The sequence below is a fragment of the Thermothielavioides terrestris genome, chromosome 5 (assembly GCF_000226115.1).
Source record: "Thermothielavioides terrestris NRRL 8126 chromosome 5, complete sequence".
Taxonomy (NCBI): Eukaryota; Fungi; Ascomycota; class Sordariomycetes; order Sordariales; family Chaetomiaceae; genus Thermothielavioides; species Thermothielavioides terrestris.
The window spans coordinates 1,483,645-1,506,393 of record NC_016461.1 but is presented as its reverse complement, the minus strand read 5'-3'; the positions used below and the strand labels follow the sequence as shown (position 1 = coordinate 1,506,393).

The window sequence follows — 22,749 nt, the reverse complement described above, 5'->3', positions numbered from 1 at the left end:
ATGGCGTTTACACTATATCAGGATGTGGTCCCAGCGTCCCCGCGTGTCTCGGGCCTGTCCGGTTTGTTCAACTCTATGCGTAGCACGGTCCAGGTACCGAGTGCAGAAGGCTCAAGCACGCAGTTGTCGGCAGACGCCGAGTTATGGCGTGACGGTCTGCCCACCTGGTAACTTCCATGAGACCGTTGCCGTCAAAAAAAAAAACTCTCCAACTGCGCCGCGGGGTCGAAGTGACGGCCGAGTTTGATGTTTCTGAGCAGCCAAGGACCGCGGCCATCTATTTGCTGTGTCTGTTTAAGATCTTGGCAACCCAATCTTCGCGTGGCATGGACGTGCAGGGAACGTGCAGGGTACGCCCGAGACAGAGCCAACGCTATGCCTGATCGAGTTAATTCAGTTGGGACACAGCTGGAACTGTGCGGGATCGTCAGCGACCCTCTTAAAAACACTACACAGATTTTTTAGAACCACTACACAGCCAGGGGTGGTCCGTGCGCCCCCCCAAAAAATCTTGCAGCGAGCAGTCACCCTACGCCCCGGCTGACATGTCACCACAGGAATTGTAGGAGAAAAAGCTTGAAAGATCCCAATGGTCAATCGCCGCGTCACTTGAAAGAGAGGACTTTTGCAAAGGCGAGTGCAATGGAAGTTCTATCCTACCGAGGTGCCAACGCGAGAAGTTTCTTATCGATAAGAAAAGCCACGTGACTAGCTAAGTGCAAAGTGGAGACATTGTCTCTCGCGTTGGCGCTCAATGTAGAAGGCGGTCAAGGTAGGCAATATAACTTCAAGGTTGTTCTATAGGAAAAGCTTGGGCGTGGAATGTTTTTGGGGGGGTGCGCACAGACCACCCACGGCTGTGTAGTGGTTCTAAAAAATCTGCCATAGCGCGCCACGGGGGGTTGTCGACATGGTCTCCACTACTATCTTGGAGCACGAATTAGATCACTTGGTCGTAGGAGGATGTTCGATTTTCTAAGATCATCACCATGAAAGTCGCCTAGACGAAATTCTCCGACCTCTTAGAGCACATTGTAGTTGAGAGAACATCTCTCAGCGTAAGAGAACATCTTTAAGAGAAGGGATCATTTTTAAGAGCAAATATTTCAGGTTGAAGGTTACTTACGGAAGGAGGGATCAACGTACGTTCTTCTCCTAAGGGAAATATTTCGGTCTGTCGGACTGTCCCTCGCCAAGGAGACGGGCCCCAGGACCATTTCGGCAACACCCCGTGGCGCGCTATGGTGTGTAGTGTTTTTAAGAGGGTCGGATCGTCAGGTATGATTGGTTGTCACGCCTGAGCGCTCTGCCTGAAAGTAGTCTAGCCTCTCATGGCATTTTCCCCTTGGGACACCCAATCCTTCCACTGCCCGGCGGCTAAGCGCCAGCAACGTTGTGGCCTTCTCTGGGCAGTTACACTATCTATTCTTAGCTTGGGGTGTTCTTAAGGTCTTCGCCGCGGCCATGTCAACAGATCCTTCTGTTTCTCTGCGGTTCTCGCAAGGAAATGCCGCGATGTTGAATAATTGAATTAAACACTGAAGAAAAAACACATCTGTTCCTTGTGTTGCGTCTTATCATCTGTACGTCCCCGCTCCTCTGCCTTCTGCGACCGAGGATTTTCTGTGAATCCAAAGCCGACGACCCCTGTCCAGATCCAGACGAAACGCCCCGGTCGCCTCCAAAGACGACCCCTGGTCTGAGCGTCTCTAACACCTCCCGTCTCAACTCACTGGCACCACCTGCCCCGAGACCCTGTCCATCGTGCTAGCGGGCCTTTGCCGGGTCCTGGAATCTGACACAAGATCCGGCAGCCTCGAAACTGTCTCCAACGTCTGATCTACGGAATACCCGTATATTCCAGCTCCGTCCCATCCTTAATCGGCGCATCGCCAGCATACATCTCCTGACCTGGTGCCTGCCGCCCCACTCCAGAAGACTTGGCCATCGGTCGACCTCGACTTGGTTCAGGGGGCAAAACGACAGGAAGAGGCAGACGGGGCTGCAGCGTCACTCGGTTCTGCTAAGTTGAATTCAAGGTGCCTGCCCCACCGCAGCGTAAGGTTTCTGGGCTCCAGGCCTTGCAAGGGCCAGCATTCCCGAGGAACGGAGACCGGCGAGGGCGCACGGCGTCGCTGCCGTCGCATCCGGCCCCTTCCCTACCCCAATTGCTTGTTCGCATCCGTGTGGGCCGCTGGGACGGGACGGAGTGTCGCATTAGCTTGGTCTTCGCTTGAGGCTCGTTGGGGCCCGGTCTCTTATGACCAGGCTTCCGCCGCCCGCGCATCACTCCGTCGCTCTTCCGTTCTTTCTCCCCCCCCTTTCTCCTCCTGTCCCTTTCTTGGCGAGGCGAAAGAACCGAGACCTCCTCAGCGAGTGACTCTAGCCTGCGCCCTTCCTTTCTTTCCCTTCAGCTGCTGGCTCAGACCATTCTTTTTGTTTTCGTTTCTCGCGGGCTTCGCCTAGCTTCGGTGTCTTAATTTCTCTGCGTCGCGCTGCTGGTGGTTCATATTGGACGGAGGATTGCCGCCTGGTGTGTAGCAATAATACTGAGAGGGAAACGAGCCGCGATCGGAACTGGGCTGAGGGATCCTTTGCACTACGCTCCTCCGCGCTCCGGCCATCCACCACCCGGCACCGATCCGAAGCCGAGAAGTCGAGGTCAGCCCGGTCGCTGGTCGACATTGCCGCACTGAGTGTTGTGTACGGTTCGAAAATAAGAGCGGCAACCCGTCGGCAAGATGGAGCTCCTCACGCTGCTGAAGAAGCAGTTGACGCCAACTAAGCTGCTGTTCCATTTCCTGTTTTGGGGTCTTCACTGGGGCCTCTTCGCCTATGGATGGTACGCTTCCCCTTTCCCCCGCCTTGGCTACGGGGGCGGATCCGGAAGATTGGCGCAGGTTGCTGACGAGGAGATGGACAGGTACAAGCAAGAGGCAGACCCGCGCCTGGCGGGCCTCAACACGCTCCAGTACTCAGTGTGGATTTCGCGAGGTGCAGGGCTGGTCCTCTCCGTTGACGGGATGCTTATCTTGCTCCCTGTCTGCAGAACCATCATGCGGTTCATCCGGCCCAAGATCAGATTTCTACCGCTCGACGAGAACATCTGGATGCACCGGCAGCTCGCCTATGCCCTGCTGCTGTTTGCCATCATCCACACTGCTGGGCACTATGTCAAGTGAGTCGAAGCCGAGGAGGGGGGGGGAAGCGAGTGACTCTGGCTAACCGCTGCGTGCAGCTTCTTCAATGTCGAAAAGACGCAGATCCGCCCAGTGACGGCGGTGCAGATCCACTACGTCCAGCCGGGCGGCATCACGGGCCATGTGATGCTTCTTTGCATGCTGCTGATGTACACGTCAGCGCACCATCGCATCCGGCAGCAATCGTTCGAGACGTTCTGGTACACTCACCATCTGTTCATCCCCTTCTTCCTCGCCTTGTACACCCACACTGTTGGCTGCTTCGTCCGCGACACTCCGAACGCCTTTTCGCCGTTTGCTGGCGAACAGTATTGGGAGCATTGCCTCGGTTACCTCGGTTGGAGGTGGGAGCTGTTTACGGGCGGCTTCTACCTCCTGGAGCGCCTGTACCGTGAGATTCGTGCGGTGCGCGAGACCAAGATCACCCGCGTCATCAGGCACCCTTACGGTAAGCAGCGTCGGAATTTGATTTGCAGCATGCTCTAGCGCGTGAAGCTCACTTGCGTCGCAGATGTGGTCGAGATCCAGTTCAGCAAGCCGTCGTTCAAGTACAAGGCCGGCCAGTGGCTGTTCATTCAAGTGCCTTCGGTCTCCAAGTACCAGTGGCACCCGTTCACGATCACCTCGTGCCCGTACGACCCCTATGTCTCGATCCACATTCGGCAGGTCGGAGATTTCACCAGGGCGCTCGGCGACAGAGTGGGCGCTGGCGCGGCGCAGAGCAAGCTGTACGAGGGGGTTGACCCCATGGGCATGTACGAAGTGGCGCTGCAGAACGGCCAGCAAATGCCAGCCATCCGTATCGACGGACCGTACGGTGCGCCTGCCGAGGACGTGTTCGAGAACGAAATCGCGGTCCTGATCGGAACCGGTATCGGCGTCACCCCGTGGGCTTCGATCCTCAAGAACATCTGGCACTTGCGGAACGGGCCTAACCCGCCGACCCGTCTGCGCCGTGTCGAATTCATCTGGGTGTGCAAAGACACCACCTCGTTCGAATGGTTCCAGACGCTGCTCGCGTCTCTGGAGCAGCAATCCAGCGAAGCAGCGCGCATCCCCGGCTCTGGCGGCGTCGAGTTCCTCAAGATCCACACCTATCTGACGCAGAAGCTCGACATGGACACGACGCAGAACATCGTGCTGAACAGCGTCGGGGCTGCCGTCGACCCGCTGACCGAGCTGAAGTCGCGGACCAACTTTGGCCGGCCCAACTTCAACAAGATCTTCACCAGCATGCGCGACGGCATTCTGAACCGGACCTATCTCCACGGCCTGGAAGGCAACATGAGGACCACCGTGGGTGTCTACTTCTGCGGGCCCTCCGCAGCTGGTAAGTTGCATCCCTGTCTGCTCTGCAAAATCGTGGGATAGGGCGCTCGGCCGGCCGTGCTAACACGCCTTGATCAGCGCGCGATATCCATAAGGCTGCGAAGGCTGCCACCGTCCGCGAAGTCCGCTTCCGCTTCTGGAAGGAACATTTCTAATGTACATATTCCGATATTGGGGCGCTACTTTTCTCTTTCAGCCGAGAATGACGACTCCGACTCGGCAGCCGGGCTCGGGACCTGGCCGGCGTGCAGCAATTCGGTCCGGGAACAGGTGGAAACCGCGGCCGCGGGTGTTGTTTCGGGCATGGCCTCTGCTGTGTAGGTCACATTTTATTATGAGGGCCGGGTAGGATTTCTGTACCGGGGAGGCGGGGAGGGAGTGTCGAGCTAGGTAGGCTCAGCCAGGTGGAACCTCAGCGAATATGACGCCCCCTGAGGAAGTGATGTGTGGGGTGTGGGATGGACGTTAGGCTTTGCCGTCGCATTCCAATTCAACTCTATATCTTGGCAGGTATACCATGGAGCATGTGCTCTCGAACCCGCATCTACTGAATTTCCCATGCATCAGCGTATACCATGGTACGGAACCATGCGTCTCCGTGCTCAGATTCCCATGCCCTGTTCATCGACCGTCATGTGGAGGGTAGACGGTCCAGTGAAACCAGCGCCTCGATGGGCGGGGTTTCTACCGGACGTGCGTTGTTGAGGGAACTTATCAGAGAGGCTATGAAACCCGACTGACTGACTGACTGACTGACGCCCCACGAGGGCGGAGCCTAGACGAAGCCAAGGGAGAGAGAACACGCGCGGCCGTAAAGACATGCGCAAGTTGCATTGCAGAGTGGGAGCGTGGTCGACCCCGCGATCACCGCTTTGGAGCCTCCAGGACCGTTCGAGAGTAGGTCCGCTAGCCCGTTTCTCGATGGGCATCCCGGGAGTCGCCCAAGCAAGTAGATAAGTACCAAACCTCCGCGGTTTGTTAAGAGGGGTAGTCGCCAGGATGATTTTTCCATACAATATTTCGGGCCGCAATAACAAGCTGGCTGGAGCGGTACTTCGGTGGCGTCTGTCGGCAGGATGTCTCGTTGCGCCTTCCCAGTCGACCAGTTGAGGGCCGGGGTTTACACAGGGCGGAGGAAGACACAGTTTGGATCTCGAACTTCCTTCACGGATTAGCATGGCGCTTCCGCCACGGCCCAACTGGTGACCATCATGCAGCAGTGCTTGATCCACAGCAAAGCGAAAGGGATAGACAAGGTAACAAATGCATAGCACGGGGCCGTCCAACTGCACAGCGAGCTTATGGCCATCTGGCATTGGGCCGTCCACCACTCCGGCCCTCTTTACATGAGGTAGCAGGTTGGATATGGATAGCCCCTGCAACCCTTCGCGGGCCGAGGTTGCCTGTCGAAAGTTCTCCTCCCTCCCTCCACGAGCACGCACGCGACCACTGCATGTTAAGCCGCCCCGCCTTAACCTGCCTGCTTGCCGTCCAACTCGCAACCCACAAACTCCATTGCCGGACGGCCGGGCTCAGCGCTCGTCTCATCTGCGCCCGCCACTTTCACGATCCTAACCTCCTTCAACCCCGCCACCATCCTCCTCATCAACGGCGCCATCTCGTTCAACACGGCCACCTCGTCAAACCCCAGCTGCCGCTCGAACACCTCGGCCGGCTCAGCCCCGCCCTTGAGCTGCTTCTTCACCTGCTGCAGAAACGGCATCGCCCGCTTCAGCTCGCTCTTGTCGATCTCCCGCGTGAGCGCCTTGATGTCGAGCCCCGCATCGCTGCTGAAAAAATGCCGTCGGGCGAGGGCGAGATACTGCGTCTGCCAGGGCGGCCAGGCAGTGGCGACGCGGAGGATCAGCGTCTGCTCGGCTGTGGCGTCCCCGGCGTGGGCGTCGTTTTTCGCTCTGCTCTTGGCGCGGCGCTTGCTCTGGGCTGCGCACGCGGCCGTTAGCCGGGAGAGCGTATGCTTGATGTAGGCCCATGTGAGCGTCAGGCTACGGGAGGGCGGCGCCGGGCTCGGGAAGGGGGCTGTCTGGATGGTGGAGGGCTGAAAGCGGCCTCGCGTGGTTAGTCACTAGGTACCGGGGTCACATTCCCCTTGTCCATGAAAAGAGTGGGGGGACGGGGCGGCAGGGGACAGACGACACCTTTCCGAGGACTTCTCGCCAGATGTAATCTGCCCAGTGGGGGGCAATGGGGGCAAGCATGAGCGCTTGCAACCCGACGTAGCGACGGACGCAGAATTGGTGCATGCCAGATGAGGAGGCTGCTGCTGTCCAGGCTCGGTACGTGTCGCGAGCCGAGGCGAGGTCGTAGAAGCCTGCTTTGAGAGCGGCTTTGTAGTGGGTTCTGAGTCAAGGTAAGCATCCAGAGCTCCATCCTCTTTCACGGCTGACAAGACTCACGCATCGTATGCTCGGACAGTATCTCTGACTAGCGAGTTGAGCTCATTCAGGAAGAGTTCATCCCAGAAGCTCATGGATCCCGTTCTCTGGATTGTGTCCGCGTCGTCGGGCTTCTCTGCTGCCCGCACTTGCTCAAACGTTTCCTCGGGGCCGAGCAGGCGCGGACGACAAATGACCGCCTCCGCCCATCTCTTCAACTCGAAGAGCTTCAGAACAGCGGCATTGGCGGTCGTCTCCTCGAAGTTGGCATCATCGATGCCGTCGCTGCCGTCCGCAAGGGCAATGCGGGTGGCGTCGGCGCCGAACTTGTGAATGGTGCTGTCCAGCGAGAGGAAGTTGCCTGTGTTCTTGCTCATCTTCTCTCCGTTCAACATGAGATGACCGTTGAGACGGATGCCCTTGGGGAGGTATTGCGGCGCTTGCTTGCCCCAGATGGCTTGGTGGATGTAGAGGAAGAAGACGAAGTGATTGTTCACCAGGTCCTTGCCGCTGACCCGAACATCAAGTGGATACCAGTACGTGAACTCCCGACGCATCGCGTCCAGCGTTGACTTGTCAATATCGCTGCTTCCCACGTCATCGGAAAGCGCAAATACGTAGTCCCATACATTGTCCGTCATCTGGGACGCCCGGATGTTGCCCGTGCCAGCTTCTTTGCCGTACATGTCGGAGTGCAGGAAGTGCGCAACCGTGTAGTATGCCATGTAGATGGTCGAGTCCGACAGCCCTTCGACCAGCTGGGACGCGTCCCACGGTAGCTGGGTCCCGAGGCCGTACTGCCGCGTAACGCACCACTCAGTCATCCAAGCAAGCGACTGCTCCAGCGAGTGTTTGGTGACGGATCCGAAGCAATTGAAGCCGAGCCCGTCCTCGCCTCGCAGATGCTCTAGGGTGTCGTTTCTCCACTCTTCGTCCACGCCGTAGGTAAGGAACCACTGATCGAGGAACGCAGCCACGCACTCGTCCCCGGAGCGAGACGTGACGGGTGACTCGGGTTCGCAGTAGGTGAAGGCGTCGCCGGAGTCGAGGAGCTGCTGGCGGACGAGTGCCTTGCCCTCTTGAACCGACTTCCCTGCGAAGGGACCATAAGCCATTGTTCCGTGGTAGAAGCCTGTCTTGTACGCTATTTCTTGGGCCTCCAGCAGCCGGCGCTCGTCATTCGGCGAGTTGATCTTGAGTTTTTCCACGAGCGCGGGGGCGATCATGTTGCCGTGCTCGGGCGTATTGATGATTGGAAGCACGTCCAGGCACACCCATTCCGGCTCGACGCCGTGGAGGGTCGCCTTTTTCGAAAGATCTACCGTCGTGATGTAGTCGTCCGGACTGTCCGATGGCACAGATGCAACGATTCCAGTGCCCTTAGACTCCTTTATGGAATCCATGGGAATCACATAGATGTCGCCCTTGGCACTGAGCGGCGCACGAACCAAGGTGCCCAGCAGGTCAGAGCCGCTGACTCCGGCGACCCTGGGAATCACGCCCCAGTTGGGGAACACGCTTTGGTAGGCCAGATTGCGCGCGGCCCGGTCGGTTGTCATGTAGAACTCCTTCGCCGAAATTCTGAATATCCCGTACGTGAGACTCGGCGAGACGAACAGATTCGTCTGTCCGTACATGGTTTCCGGCCGGAGCGTCGCGGCGATCATGAAGACGTCGGCGTCGCTGGGGATAGAATCGCAGGAGGACAGCACGTCGCTGGCTCGCGCCGACCAGCGTACCACTTTGCACTTGAGGGCGACGTATTCCTGCACCAGAACACCCTCTCCGGTAGCCCGGTCGTGATCCAGACATGGCTGGGCATCCTTCGGAGAGTAAACGGTGTATCGCTTGCCGAACCGGATCTTACCCGCATCTCTCAGGCGCCGCATCTGCCACTGCACGAACGAATCGTAGTAGCTGTTGACGTGGGTCGTGATGAAGCTGCGCCGCCAGTCAATGCCACAGCCGAACTCAGTCAGGTGTTGTTGCCAGAGCTGAGGGAAGTATTGGAGCCAGTATCCGGCGTCTGCGAACTTGTGGATTTGCTCCCGAGGAATGCCGAGGGACAACATGACCTGGAACTGATGTTTCGCCTTCGCGGACTTTAGGGCTGCCTTGCCTGTACGCGCGTTCCTCCACGTCAGTGACTGGTCAGGGTCAAAATAGCTAGAAGCGCTTCCGTACCTTTCTTGACGTTGGTAAATCTCGTAACATCTTCCCTAGGCCGAGGCGGTGCGGTTGGGCCCTCCTGCTGCCCGTCCACATTCGCATCTGGCGCAGGGCATTCACTGAACAGCTCGCCGAACAAGGTCATCTCATAGGCCAGCTTGTCAGCGCAAGCCTTGATGGGCATACCAGTCGCGTGGAATCCCAGGGGGAAGAGGGTGTTCTTCCTCTGCGCTCTCGCCACCCGCGCCGCAAAATCCATCTTGGACACTGTGAAGGCATGGCCAAGGTGCGGGACGCCATTGACATATCTTGTGCTCAGTTAGCCATACGCCGAGTTGGTAACCGATACCGTCTTTACTTGCGGATATGCCACGGTCCCTGTTGGATGATTAGCAAGTGAAAAGTACGGCGCACGCACAACGGGCAGCGAGGACAGACCGAAGAACTTGCGGGTCTGGGAATTCGGACCATCAGCAGAGTGGGATCCCGCGGTGAAATCGAAGCAAGACGGCGCGTCTGCCTCGAAGACCCTCTCTTCCTGCCACAGCTTCTGGTACTTCTGCTCAATGGCCCGCAGAGTATCCCTCTTCTCAGTCTGCGACCGCTCTGTTAGAGGCATATGGACGCAGTGGGAAGCACACAGAAACCGGTTTGGCCTGCCTACGTTCTCAATTTTCATCGTTCCGTGAGAGCCAGGATCGACTTCCATAGCTGGGAGAGTCGCCATGGCTCAGGTTGGGATTGCGGAATCGCGAAAAGTGTTGATGGGGAAACTGAGCCGTCCCCAGTTTGGCCAGGAGCCTCGATGATCTTTGATTGGGATGCGATGTGTTGACTCACAGTTCATGTAAGGCTTGACATGGCGGGTGCTGAGAACGGGCGTGAGTCACAACGCACTCTGCCGCTCTAAGATCACCCCCGGCTCCGGTCGCCAACTGTATGAGTGGCAGTCACGCGATCCGTAATCCGCCTAGCCAATGCGCACCGCAGGGTGTGCCGGACGGGACCAGCGTCGCATATTTGACGGGACACTCTCCGGACAAAAAGGGAAGGCGGCGCGTCACTCGTAGTGTGACTCCCATTGGGGCCTGTACATACAGGTACAGCACGTACATTTGTCGAGATACACAACGAACTTCCCTCGGAGACCGGCCCGCAGTCCTCAGGGAGGCCGGCGTCACCGGTATGATGCTACCTGTCGGCGTCCTCGTCAAATCCCTCCTCTTCCGCCTCGAAGTCTTCTGATGCAGAAGACCCTGAGCCGCCTGCTTCATCTGACGCCACACTGGGCGTTCGCGATGAGAGGCTTTTTACGCCACTGTGAGAGTCCGCCTCAACGAGGACTTGCGAATGCTGCTCGTCCGCGCTGTGCCCCCCATCCGACGGAGCGTTGACGTCGTCGGCGAACACAACCGTCTTGGGAGCCGTTGACTTGCCCGCGGGCTCCAAGACGTCTCCACCCCAAGGCTTGCACTCCTTGACCAACGCACCGCAACGCAGGCATGTCCACCCCTCGCCTTCCTCCCTTTCTATCCTCGTCGCCAGGCAGACGAAGCAGTAGGTGCATCCGCACGGGATTGCCTCGTAGGGGTTGGTGATGTCCGTCTGTGACGACCCTATAAGGCCGCTCGATGCGGCAGCCATGAGCTCGTTCTCGCTCGTTGCCGAGTTCTGGTCCAGGTAACAGATCGCACATGTGCGTTCTGGCAGAAATGCATACTCGCCTTTCTTCTCGTCTCCCGTGCCCTCGGCGCCCGCGCTCATGATTTTCTTTGTCCTCCGCCATGTCCGTGCCAGCCAACGCCTCCACCGGTTTATGCCCACCAGAGGCAGCACGAAGAGCAGGAACTCAGTGAAGGCGTGCCACACAAGCTGGCGGTTGAGATACTCGAACGACACCTCGCGACTGACCTGGCTCGTTGGCGGGGCCAGACGCATTCGCAGCACCCGATCCAAGAGCGTCCGATACCTGCCTTGTACCAGGAACACCAGGAAAGAGGCCAGCGCGGCGGCCGCGTGCATTGTCGACAGGGCCGAAGTCCACCTCGATAGCTGCCGCACCCGCGGACTCGGGCCTTCGAATCCATCGTCCTGCTCTAGCAGCCAGGCCTCCCACTTGGCCCACAGATATCTCCCGCCAACGGTTGCCAGCCCATAGAGCGACTTCTGCCACCTAGTGGGCGGCACCAACACCGGGCCGTCGCGCCGCGCATCCGTGTACTTTAGGTTCTGCAGTGCAGCGCCGTACGTCGCGTCGTGATCCCACACGGTCAGTTTGAACAGCACCGCCCGCAGCGCAAGCGAGATCTCGGCTTCCCAGTCGTGCAGGACAGAATTGCTGGTCCCCGCGCCTCCGCGCCCGCCGCCAATGTACTTCAGCGCGTCGCCCACCTGACCGCGCAGTAACTCGATCAGCTCTTCGTCGAGCAACTCGGCGTCCACCTGGCCCACGCGGAAGGCAGGGCGCGTGCCCTCGCGGCTGGAGATGGTATCCCAGAAGGAGAGGGTCGACGTGCCTATCCTGCGAAGGAGGGGTGATTGGATGGTAGCGATCCGGGCGCGTAGCTGCGAGGCGGACTGTACGGTTGCGATGCGGGCGGCCACCTCGGCCTCGCGTGCCTGTCGGCGGGCGGCTAGTCGCTGCTGAGCTTGTGCGAAGGAATGAGGGTTGTTGTTGTTGTGGGTGTGCGCGTTGGCGCCGCCGCTCCCGCCATGGGTTCTGTGGTTTGGATCGTTCATTGCATCCGAGCGTTTGGTTCCAGGCCTAGAGAAGCTGCTCCCAAGAAACTAAATGGCATTTTTGCCGGCCGCTGTTCTGTTGTTGATTGCGCAGGTAAAATAAAAAGTGGTTGAGGATGGAGCTATCTCGGAGCCTCCCGTCATCATTGATTGAGTCGGGAAGCCGAGGTTGCGTGCAGCTGAAAGCCGACCCGCGGCCTTGGCGCGCTGCGCTAGCTCAGTGGGCGGAGCCTGTCGTGTTATCCGTACTGTGGGGTGGCCCACTTGCCGGAAATGGGTTCTTCGTTCTGACTTCGACACGGAAGAGTTCGGTGAGAAACGTCGTTTCCGAACGTTTATACTTACGGCATCTTCGTCGAAGGGAGACGACGCGGACCAAGATGACTGCGACGCCAAAAATGCCTCGGAATTGGTCGCTTCGCAGACTGTTAAGTGCCACGCAAGCCAGCCCAGCTGTGGGCCAAGCTTCCGAAGTTGGGGCAGCGCGACGTCATCTCCTAGGCCCAACAGTTGGAGGTGTAGGGCCGCATGCCTCAATAGCCGCAGGCTCATGATGGTACTGGTCTTTCTATGCTGCGTTGTCTGTACTCGCGTGGGCGTTCGAGGAGCGACTGCTTTGCGGAGACCTGGGGGGAAGGAACTCCCGCGCTGCAATTCCCAATAAACCAACCGACCCCGCTGTCACCTGTTCCAAGCAAGTTGCCTCCCAATACAATCCGTCATGGCCTGCTGGAAACTCCCATCGACAACTGGCAGGTCGGTTTGTATTCTCGGAGCGGGCGTACTGGGACGGCGCATCGGCGCCTGCTGGGCCTCAACCGGATACAAAGTGCGCATCAGGGACCCCGACGCCCGACAGGTCGAGTCCGCACAACAGTACATCAAGAGCGAACTTCCGCGATACAAACCTACCATCAGGCCCGGGGACGTCTCCGTTCAGGTATTTCAAGACTTGAAGCCGGCACTCCGAGATGCCTGGCTCGTCATCGAGTGTGTTCCGGAGAAGCTGGACCTCAAGATCGATACGTTTGCCGAGCTCGAGCAGCTTGCGCCGTCCGATTCGATCCTCGCCACGAACTCCTCGTCCTACAAATCGCGAGAGATCGCCGCCAAGGTCAAGCCCGAGACGGCCCGACGCATGTTGAACACGCACTACTTCATCCCGCCGAAGCTCCGCATCGTGGAGCTCATGACAAGCGGCTCGACGCACGACGAGATCTTTCCCTTTCTCCAGGCGCACCTGCGATCGTCCGGCATGTTCCCCATCGTTGCCCGGCGTGAATCTACCGGGTTCATTCTCAACCGCGTCTGGGCTGCTGTCAAGCGAGAATGCCTGATGGTTCTGTCTGAAGGCGTTGCCACGCCTGAGGAACTTGATGCCGCGTGGACCGAGTTGTTCGTCAAGAATGCGGTGCGGCCCTGCGAGATGATGGATCAGGTCGGCCTCGACACGGTCTGTCTCATCGAGCAGCACTACATCGCCGAGCGCGGCCTCCGGGACCCGGGTTTGATCCCGTACCTTCAGCGGTTTATCAACGAGGGCAGGCTGGGAGCCAAGAGCGACAAGGGTGGTCTCTACCCGGCGAAGCAGCACACCGAGCCGCCCGGCCATGGCGTTGAAGCTGGCACATCAGATGGACCTGGATGGTAAAGGGGGGCAACAGCACATGCGGGATGCTTGCCGGAAATCCCATCGCGTTCCGCAGGGGGCGGCAAACGCAAGCTGCATCATTGTTTGCCATTGAATCATCAGGCCTGTTGTTGTTCTTACCGTACGTATTCATATTGCTGCGTAACTGCCGTGTATTGGCTCGGTAGGCAAGTTCATCGATTTAGGGGTAGGAATCGAACGCGCTTCCGCGAACGAGTCAACGTCCACCACCTACTGGGCGGTGACGGTATTATTACCATAACAGGCAGGCAGGGGTTCCCTTGCTGTGTGGGGTCTGCGAGTGGCTGCCCCGCCATCATAACCCCTACCAGAGAGGGCTGCTTGAACGTCGACGAAGCTAACAACCTAACCTTACATGACCTGCCCGACTGTGGAAAGACTGCCCGCCCGCAAACGTGACGTCCATCAACCCCTATCCAGTTGTTTGCCAAACTTTGAAAAGATCGAAACGGCGCGGACACCTGCATTCCCGTTTTGCAAACCCGCGCGGGGCACAGGCGGCTCTCGATGAGCTTCGCAATCGAGGTTCCGGGCGAAGCTGCCCCTCTGAGCCAGTGGGAGCTTGTGAAGGCGCTCAGCGCTGCTGCCACTTCGACTAATCATGCCCAGCGGCAATCGGCCAGCCAGCAACTTCAGACTTGGGAGGCCCATCCGGACTACTACACCGATCTCCAGGTAATGCTGGTTTCCCCCGCCTTGCCGGGCGCCGTAGCCTTCTTCAAGCGCATGCTAACCGTGACTGGGGCGCCGCGTTCAGACCACCTTTCTCGACACATCCCAGGACAAGCAGGTCCGCTTCCTCGCCATTATCCTGCTTAAGAATGGCATCGACAAGTACTGGAGGCACACGGCTAAGCACGCCATCAAGCCCGAGAACAAGCAGTTGATCCGCTCGCGGCTCCTGCAGGGCTCGCTCAACGAGCAAGACAGAACCCTTGCGCTCCACAACGCGCTCGTAACCGCCAAGATTGTCAGAATAGACTACCCGAACGAGTGGCCGGATGCTTTTTCCACGCTCATCGAACTGACGAGATCGGCCAGCGCCTCGAACCCGCTGCACCTGCGCGGCGCCCTGCTGGTGCTGCTCCGCATCGTCAAGGAGCTGAGCACCGCCCGTCTGCGTAAGTCACAGACGGCTCTGCAAGGTGTTACGCCCGAGCTCGTGCAGCTGCTGGGCGGTATATATACCGAAAAGACGGCACATTGGCAGGGACTTTGGACGCGAGGCGCCGGCGACCAGGCCGCCGCCGAATTCTCCGTCGAGAACAGCCTGGCAGCCCTCAAGATCCTACGGCGGCTAGTAACTGTCGGCTATGAGCAGCCCCATGCAGATGCCATGGTGTGCGGCTTCTGGTCGCTGTCACAGTCGCAGTTCGACCAGTTCCTGAGCGGCATCAGTCAGGATTCGTGGGTCCCAATTTCGCACCAAGACATGGTGGGAAAGCACCTCATCCAGTTCGCCAAGCTTCATATCGACATGTCTGAAATGCACCCAGCCAGCTTCCCCGCTCTGCCCAACTCGATCCCGCTGGTCAAGGCCTACTGGAACCTCGTCAAGGCTTTCTCTGAAGTGTTTGAGAAATCGGGCGGCATTAAGCAGACCTCGAGCGAGACAGCCGGGGGGCATCCCAAGCACGAAGGCCCCCTCTACGAGAAGCTCGCTCTGAAGGGTCTCCTACTTCTGAGGAGCTGTGTAGCAATCGCCCACCACCCGGTGCAGACCTTCAAGTACAGGAGCGCAGAGGCCAAGGAGCTGGAGAAGCAGGCTGTACATACCATCAAGGTCGAGCTCCTGACCAGAGACATGCTTCTCGACATGGTGCAGGTCATAATCAGCAAGCTGTTTGTTTTCCGCAAGTCTGACCTCGACGCCTGGGAAGAGGACCCCGAGGGGTGGGAATCGCAGGAGCGGACCGAAGGTCAGGCGTACGAATGGGCGGTCCGCCCCTGCGCCGAGAGGCTGCTGCTCGACCTCTTGACCCATTACAAGGAGCTCGGTGAACCGCTGCTTGAGTATTGCGACCTTGTCACTAAGGCCGGCATGGACGTCGTCGCCAAGGAGGCTGCCTACTGTGCCCTCGGCTGCGCGGCCGCCGTCATTCACCAGTCCTTCGATTTCGACCGATTCCTGACGACGTTCCTGGTCAAGGATGCGCAGATTCAAGGTCCCATGGCCAAGCTGCTCCGACGTCGCATAGCCATCTTGCTGAGCCAGTGGATTTCCATCAAGATATCCCAGGCGAACAGGCCTGTTGTTTACGACATCTTCCGCCACCTGATGAACCCCAAGGACGAGCACAACGACGAGGTTGTCCGCATCACGGCGGCACGCCAGCTGAAGTATATAGCCGAGGACTTCGAATTCAACGGTGAAAGCTTTCAACCCTTTGCAGCCGACGTGTTCAACCTCCTGGTCAATCTCCTCCAGGAGGTAGAGAGCGATGAGACCAAGTTGGCGGTTCTCGAAACCCTGCGACTCATCGTAACCCGCATGGAGACGCACATCTCGCAGTTTGGAGATGCCATCATGCTGACGCTCCCAAAACTATGGGAGTCTGCCGGCACCGAGGAGTACATGATTAAACAGTCGATCCTCGCCATCATGTCGTCGTTGGTCTCATCCATGCGTGCCGAGTCTCAGCGGTACCAGGGCGTGATTATCCCGCTGCTCCGAGAAGCGATGAATCCCGAATCGGCACTCCACCTCCACCTCATCGAGGAATCGGTCGACCTGTGGAAGTCGATACTAACGCAGAGCCTGCCGCCTCTAAACCCTGACCTCACGCAGATGGTCCAGCTCGCGCTGCCGCTTCTGGAGTACGACTCCGAGGTGGCGATTCAGTGTCTAGAGATCGTCAAAGATTACATACTCCTGGCGCCGCAAGACATACTTCGCGATGCGCTTCGCCAGCCCACCCTGGCAGCGCTGGCGAAGACGCTGGATTCGAGGAGCCGGGACCAGTCACAGCTGGGCGCGAAGTCCATCGAGCTGGTAATCCGCGTAGCTGATGCGTTCGGCGGCGCCCAGGGTGTCTCGGTCGTTGTCCAGGACCTGCTTGAGATCGGCGTTCTTCGCGCTATCCTGGAAGGGCTGCACAGCGCGTGGGAATCCAGCCAAACCACCGGGCCCAACCGGAAACCCAGCAAGATCAACACCGTCAAGGAGACGGACTATTTCGCCCTGCTCGCCCGCATCGCGCTCGCGGACCCGGCCCTCCTCGTCACCATGTTGACCAGCTTCGGCAGTCCCATCGAACAGGTCTGGTCGTGGCTCAGCAGCCAATGGTTCGCCAACTTCGACTGCATGGGTGACATCGAGCGCGAGAAACTCTCGTGCCTGGCCCTGACCCGCCTCTGGGAGCTGCCGAACCCTATGCAGGATCTGGTCCTTGCACGCCTGCAAGACTATTTGTCCATGTGTGAGTAACAACCTGCCCCGTTTATTCCACCTCTACGACTGTGCAGGGAGTCATTGTTCCTCCGAGAGGAGGAATTTTGCTCTCAGACTTCTCCTTATACCCCGGAGATTGGAAGAGGACAGCTGACATTCTTGGCAGGGACCAGCGTAGTCACAGAGCTGGCGGACGGCACGAGCGGCGAGACGCTCGGCGGGCAGGACAGCCTGGTGTGGACCGAGGTGGGCCGGTACGAGTACGACACGCCGCTGGACGTGCATGAGCGCGAGTTCGCGGCCAAGGACCCCGTGCACAGCGTGGTGACCTACGAGTTTGTCAGGGCGCGGTTGGCGGATGTGGTGCAGCGGGTTGGCGGGGAGCAGGCGTTCGAGGCGAACTGGGCGGTGAACGTGGACCGCGAGGTGCTGATAGGGTTTCAAAGGTTGAGCCAGCCTGGAGGGCAGGTCGACGGGTGACCAAAGGAGCTGGCCGAGGGCCAATCCAAGGGAGGCTCAGGCGGAGAAGGATCGTGCCAACAGGGCCGCGAGGCAGGTTAGCACTTATATGCGCCGGCCATCTTCCCCTTCAAAGGGTTTCAGCAAGGCCAGCAAAGGGGCCGCCCACACCCGGCAGGGAAAACCTCCGTGCGAATAGATAGATAATGGGCATCTATTCATCGAGCCGAGTCGGCTGGAGGTGAAGACAGAGAACAATCGAAGATACTTTGCGATGTGTGAGTCTTTTTCTGTTCTGTGGACTACTTCACCGTCTTGTTGACCTAAACCATGCCCTCCTCGATTTCAATGCTGGCGATAGGCGACAGCGTGTTGGGTCCCCTCCACTGAGGCCGGGCGGCCTGCTGTCAGTGGCGTACCAGCAAGTCCGTTAGTAACACGCTGGAGGGAGCAAGGCACGGGGCATTCTCTCTGGCAGTCTCCATTCCGTACTCCGGTTCGAGCGGCCCGGGAAATGTACCTGATTTTTCTAGATAGGTATGTAAGGTGGTTGGACAAGATCTCTCGATGCATTAACTAAAGTAATTTTGACTGGTATGCATATTCCGGACATGCGGCCCTTTACACCTATGTCAGAGGCGAAGAACACAAGGTCGTCAGTGGCGTACCTGTATTAGGTAACGTAGGTACCGACTCTGCTGCAGCCTGCAGCACAGCAGGGATCTAAGTGGGGCCGTATCCGGACACGAGACCCAACTGGAAGCTCCCGAAACCGAAAAACAATCCAGGACTGACCGCGGTATCCTGCCCACGACCCAGTCGTTACAGTGCAGGGAGTGTTGTACGCAGCAGCCAGGTTCTCTGCGCTTTTATGCATCGCCCTTCCCGTGCCTGCCTCAAAACGCCGGCGCAAGCAACAGCGACAGCACAAGTCGAGGGAGACGCAAGCGCGACTCCAGCGCGTGACGCAGAGAAGCCCGCGACGCACGACCCCGGCACCCCGATCACGCGAAGTCATGCAGCCATCAACCCTGTAACACGCTCCCAAGCAGAAGGGACGAACGGATAAACGAGAGCCACACATCAGACGGACCTCTGCCAGAGCAAACAAACCCCATCCTTCTTCCACCGGCCACAGCTCCCGGCTCGGCCGTCGGGTTAGCAACAACAACAACGACGCCACCTCCCTCCCTCCTTCCCTCACGCTCACCCCCCGCCTCGCTCCACCCGGACCGCCCGCCGCCGCCACCGTCCCCGACCACCGGCGAACTTCCCTCCCGATCTATCACCGGCTCAAAGCCGGCCCCGGCCTCGTCGCGCACTCAACAACGATGCCTCATTTCTTCTCTTTCCAGCAGGGCTCCGAGCGCGCCCAGAACGTGCGGTATCTTTCTGAGGCGTCGCCGCTGCTGGGCCGGTTCCGCGTCGTGCCGCGGCCGAGTGACCGGCCGACGAGCGGCGTGTCTCGCACGGCTGGCGGCATTGCTGGTGGTGGTGGTGGTAGCGGTGGCGGGCGCGGCCGAGCTCGAGTGACCGCTGGTGGGTTGGGGCTCTTGCCCGGAGGCCAGATAGGGTTGCTTTCTTCTGGCGAGCCGGGCTGGAGGGGGAGTGTGCATGTGGGCTATGGGGCGCTGGTCGCTGCTGCCGCTGCTGCTGCTGAGGCGGAGGCCTTAGAGGCCGGTGAAGGACAGTCAGAAGAGGAGGAGGGCGATGGGGATGCGGGGGAAGGAGATTCTCTGTGTTGCTGTGCTGGAGGGAGTGGGAGGTGGTGGAAGAGAGTGAAGGCAAGGATAAAGAGGGAGTTGAGAAAGCTGGAGGATACGTGGGTTGAGCCTAAGGCCAGCGCCATTCGGAGGGTGGTTGATGTGTGGTGGAGCCGATGGGGGGCTTTGGTTGTGTTGCCTGCATCCTTGGTGAGTTGGCCGATTGACACGCTCTTAGGCCTTGCAACCGAGTCTAGTCCAAGCTGTCCCGGGGGCCTTGGCAAGGGCCGAGAACACTACTGGCAGACAGACTAACGCTTGTGTAGGCCGTTGCGTGGTGTGCTGTCCCCTTCCCGCAGTACCCTCTTCCTAGCGGCGGCGAAGATGGGATGCATCGGCCCGGAGAACCACAGCCCACACCCGGCACCAAAGTGCCGGGTCACGGAGCCGCGAGGGTGCAAGTCAACTTTTGGTTCTTCCTATTCGTCTACTACAGCTTTTACAACCTGACGGCACTGATATGGATCACCAAGGTGTTTAACATTTATAGCCTCAATTGGTGGCCGCCCTCGCTGGGTTTCCCAATTACCGTGTCTGCGATCGCCATCTTGTCGATTGCGGTTCCAATCCCCATTTACCTCGTCCCGAACGCCAAGTTCCTGACCGTCCACAACACGGCCTGGATCTCGTGGACGTTTCTCATCATGGCGATGCCGGTCGCTATCGCTTTCTGCCTCCTCATGACACACGAGCGGCATCTCGGCTTGCGACACTCGCTCTCCGAGACGCAGCGCATCTTTACGTCGTCGTGGTGGGCTGGTGACCCGGACAGGACCCTTTCGAACCGCGAGGGGAGACGGTATCTTGCCGCCTCGGACCATGATCCTTTCGATTCGACCCTTGGGGCCTCAGCGGTCGGGTTCGTGGATGAGCGCTATCCTCGCCGCAGGCTGCCCGTGAGATTACGCCGACAGTGGCTTCCGGCGAGCTTCGTGCGCTTCGTGTGGTTTTGCTTGGCCTTGTCCATCGGCCTGCTTGCGTACGTGATCGGGGAGGCTTATGCTGAAATCTACCTGAGCACGTTGCCGCACAATAACTGGGAGACCATCGTCTACGTCTACGGGTGGATCACGACCGTGCATCTGCTGGACGGGCTGACTGGGTGGATTCTGGGCGGCAACGAGGGCGAGCGGGTCGGGAGCTATCCCCTGAGCTGGATCTTCAAGCTGTACGTGGACATGTGTCGCTTCTCCCAGTTCTTGACGTTCACCGCCTGACGTTTGACAGCTATTTCATGCTCACATACCAGACCTACGTTCGCGCCTTGTATGCTCGCCTGCGGAGCCCGTCCCAGTTCATCCTTCTCCAAGTACTTTCGTCGGCGGGCCTCATCATCGTCACTCCAATACTGATGTCGGCGCCTTTCCACTGGTTTCTGTCGGCGATTGGTGTCAGCGGCCAGAGTTACGGTTCGTATCAAAAGATGTGCATCCGCAACGTCTTTATTCGCTTCCTTGCGGAAAACGCCTCGATGCTCGCCTTCCTCGGCAGCGTGGTAGTGTTGCACTTCGGCGCCAACAAAAACGTCTACCCATACTTTGCCTTCGACGGCACCGAGGACACCGAGGACTACGACTTTAACCTGACCTTTTACGCCTCGACGATCACGTGGGGATGCGAGCTCGTCGCGAGCTTCCTCGTCTCTGGCCTGATCCGCTGGATCTACAAAGTGAGCGTCGTCACTGAGGGCAAGCTCGACTTTATTGTCTGGCCGGAGCTGCTCCCTACCTGCGTCGCCGTCATGCTGCATGTGCTGCAGAACATGCTGTTCTCGATCATTCGGCTGCAGTTCCGATGAGGGAAACGTGTTGCCGGAAAGGCACAGCATTGGCGGCAACGAAGCCCATTGCGTCAGCGTCAGCCTCCCTCCCGCAATGGACCCCGAGCCTGTCAAACCCCGGCTGTCGTCCCCGTGTTCCCAGACCGGCTTGCCAGACCGGCTCGCCAACTCCTGGCTCGCACTTTCGAGCATTATTCGAAACGGATGAAGCAACTCGGTTCGCCATGGCCCACAAAATCGGTTCATTTTTTATAATTGTATATCTGTCTTGGGATTTTTTTTCTTGATGCATCTAGACGGGCGATTGGGAGCATTGCATAGCGTTGGGCTTCATGATACCCCATGGTCTCATTGCATATACTATGTACGGAGTAGCGAGGGCGTTCCTGATATACAAACGACCGACCGATCGTTCCGGATATTGATGCAATTGATGATGACAAGTCTGACCACTACGGAGTAACCTATCGGTGAGGGAGGAGAATTGGAGCTTCTTCGCTGGGAGATGCATGACGACATGGCGAACCGGCTGCCGTCAGCCTACCGTCCACAGCAACGTGGGATCCTGTGGAGTTAACCCAGGCCTTAACCGGGTCGGTGAAGAGATAAGGTAACTTGTGCCGACGTTGTCGGGTTTCACCGCATGCCGGTTTTCTCTTTCCTTCACACTGCAGCACGGGAATAAAGTGCATTCCCACCCTCGCGGCCGCGGACCGGCTGTAGGGAGATCTTCTCGGGAAGATTGGGACGGAGCCAATAACTATGCGTCTCGGAGCACTGTATGCATCCTGTTGCTCCACGCACTGAGCCAACATGGGTGAGAAGATAGGGAGAAGTCAAGATAGAACTTTTGCTAGGAGTTGGCTGTGCTGGAGAACCTCGGCTGGATATTGGATGAAGCACAGCAGAACAACATCGGCTTGGGGCAAGCTGATACTCGAGCCGTCCTGCGTGTCCGCAGGCGGTGCATGTGTTCATGGGCGACGGTACCTGGTCTCCTCAACTATATCCGTAAGTACTGTGTGTTATGCGTGACCATTTGGGGAACGGTGTGAAGGAATCCATGACCAGATCAGGCAGCCTTGACGACACTTGATGCAGTGTCACCCTCCCGCCGGGACTTGCACATCTCGTCCCAGATCCGGGTTCGAAATCTGAGCTAGCTTTGCGTCCTGAATCGGAAATCCGGACAAGCCCGGGGAGTTCGTCAGTCCCACACTTCTGGAGTGTCGGCGCAGGTTTGGAAGGAAGCGGTGAGCGTGCGGGTGAACTCGAGTCCATACCAGGTACACTGCGCTCTCCCAGGGCACCCACTCATCCATGAGACGAAGATGGTGGCTGCCAAGGAGATGGGGCACCCTTAGCTACTGTGCAACTAGTTGGCATAACTCACTGTTGCTTGTGCTTGGTCCAGGGAAGAGATCGCAAGCTGGGCCGCTTGTTGGCATGCATTGTGGGCCGCCTGGCACAGGCTCGGCCGAGTGCTACAGGAAGAAAACGAGGGGCTGCATCTGCCTGAAACCAAATTGATCCTCTCCCTCCACATGGGAGAAGATGGCAAGACGATCGTGTTGTGTGCGCGTCATCATGTGGCCGACGGCTTGGGCACAGAATCGGACCCCCGTTCTCCGTTGGTGCCGCTTGCCCGGCGCTCTCCGGTCTCCTCAGCAACGGCGACGCACCCGAAGGTTTTCGAGGAAGGAGACGCGTCCGAAAGCGAGTTAACTATGCCGTCCGAGGCGTCGAAGTGTATCGCTGCCCGGCCGATTACCGAAGGCGGCCGAAGCTTGCGCAATCGGATAGCGGTCAAGCGCGGTCCCGACGGTCGTCGGCAGCCACACACCAATCCTCATG

At 58.7% G+C, this 22,749-nt stretch overlaps 7 protein-coding genes across 7 annotated transcripts; 5 read left to right on the top strand and 2 right to left on the bottom strand.

Annotated features, from left to right (window-relative positions):
- Positions 1-1,517: 1,517 nt before the first annotated feature.
- THITE_2171246 (uncharacterized protein) lies at positions 1,518-5,042 on the top strand. The gene is made up of 6 exons (XM_003656485.1): positions 1,518-1,583; positions 1,656-2,842; positions 2,924-3,178; positions 3,239-3,648; positions 3,712-4,530; positions 4,608-5,042. Exons 2-6 carry the CDS (start codon positions 2,742-2,744, stop codon positions 4,682-4,684), a joined length of 1,662 nt encoding a protein of 553 aa, XP_003656533.1. The 5' UTR covers positions 1,518-1,583; positions 1,656-2,741; the 3' UTR covers positions 4,685-5,042.
- A 518-nt stretch (positions 5,043-5,560) lies between these two features.
- On the bottom strand, positions 5,561-9,880 carry THITE_2121281 (uncharacterized protein). The gene is made up of 6 exons (XM_003656484.1): positions 9,756-9,880; positions 9,530-9,686; positions 9,107-9,469; positions 6,944-9,041; positions 6,686-6,887; positions 5,561-6,585 (listed from the first exon to the last, which is right to left on the bottom strand). Exons 3-6 carry the CDS (start codon positions 9,348-9,350, stop codon positions 6,001-6,003), a joined length of 3,129 nt encoding a protein of 1,042 aa, XP_003656532.1. The 5' UTR covers positions 9,351-9,469; positions 9,530-9,686; positions 9,756-9,880; the 3' UTR covers positions 5,561-6,000.
- On the bottom strand, positions 9,881-11,996 carry THITE_2121278 (uncharacterized protein). The gene has a single exon (XM_003656483.1). The coding sequence runs from the start codon at positions 11,828-11,830 to the stop codon at positions 10,283-10,285; it is 1,548 nt and encodes a 515-aa protein (XP_003656531.1). The 5' UTR covers positions 11,831-11,996; the 3' UTR covers positions 9,881-10,282.
- A 133-nt stretch (positions 11,997-12,129) lies between these two features.
- THITE_2121277 (uncharacterized protein) lies at positions 12,130-13,724 on the top strand. Its single transcript, XM_003656482.1, has one exon. It carries the CDS (start codon positions 12,552-12,554, stop codon positions 13,479-13,481), a length of 930 nt encoding a protein of 309 aa, XP_003656530.1. The 5' UTR covers positions 12,130-12,551; the 3' UTR covers positions 13,482-13,724.
- A 1-nt stretch (position 13,725) lies between these two features.
- On the top strand, positions 13,726-17,535 carry THITE_2121276 (uncharacterized protein). The gene is made up of 3 exons (XM_003656481.1): positions 13,726-14,177; positions 14,260-16,921; positions 17,060-17,535. The coding sequence occupies exons 1-3, from the start codon at positions 14,010-14,012 to the stop codon at positions 17,371-17,373; spliced, it is 3,144 nt and encodes a 1,047-aa protein (XP_003656529.1). The 5' UTR covers positions 13,726-14,009; the 3' UTR covers positions 17,374-17,535.
- Positions 17,536-18,042: 507 nt separating this feature from the next.
- On the top strand, positions 18,043-18,560 carry THITE_2121275 (uncharacterized protein). Its single transcript, XM_003656480.1, has one exon. The coding sequence runs from the start codon at positions 18,224-18,226 to the stop codon at positions 18,419-18,421; it is 198 nt and encodes a 65-aa protein (XP_003656528.1). The 5' UTR covers positions 18,043-18,223; the 3' UTR covers positions 18,422-18,560.
- THITE_2121273 (uncharacterized protein) lies at positions 18,561-20,679 on the top strand. Its single transcript, XM_003656479.1, has 3 exons — positions 18,561-19,265; positions 19,382-20,283; positions 20,365-20,679. Exons 1-3 carry the CDS (start codon positions 18,684-18,686, stop codon positions 20,465-20,467), a joined length of 1,587 nt encoding a protein of 528 aa, XP_003656527.1. The 5' UTR covers positions 18,561-18,683; the 3' UTR covers positions 20,468-20,679.
- The last annotated feature ends 2,070 nt before the right edge of the window (positions 20,680-22,749 follow it).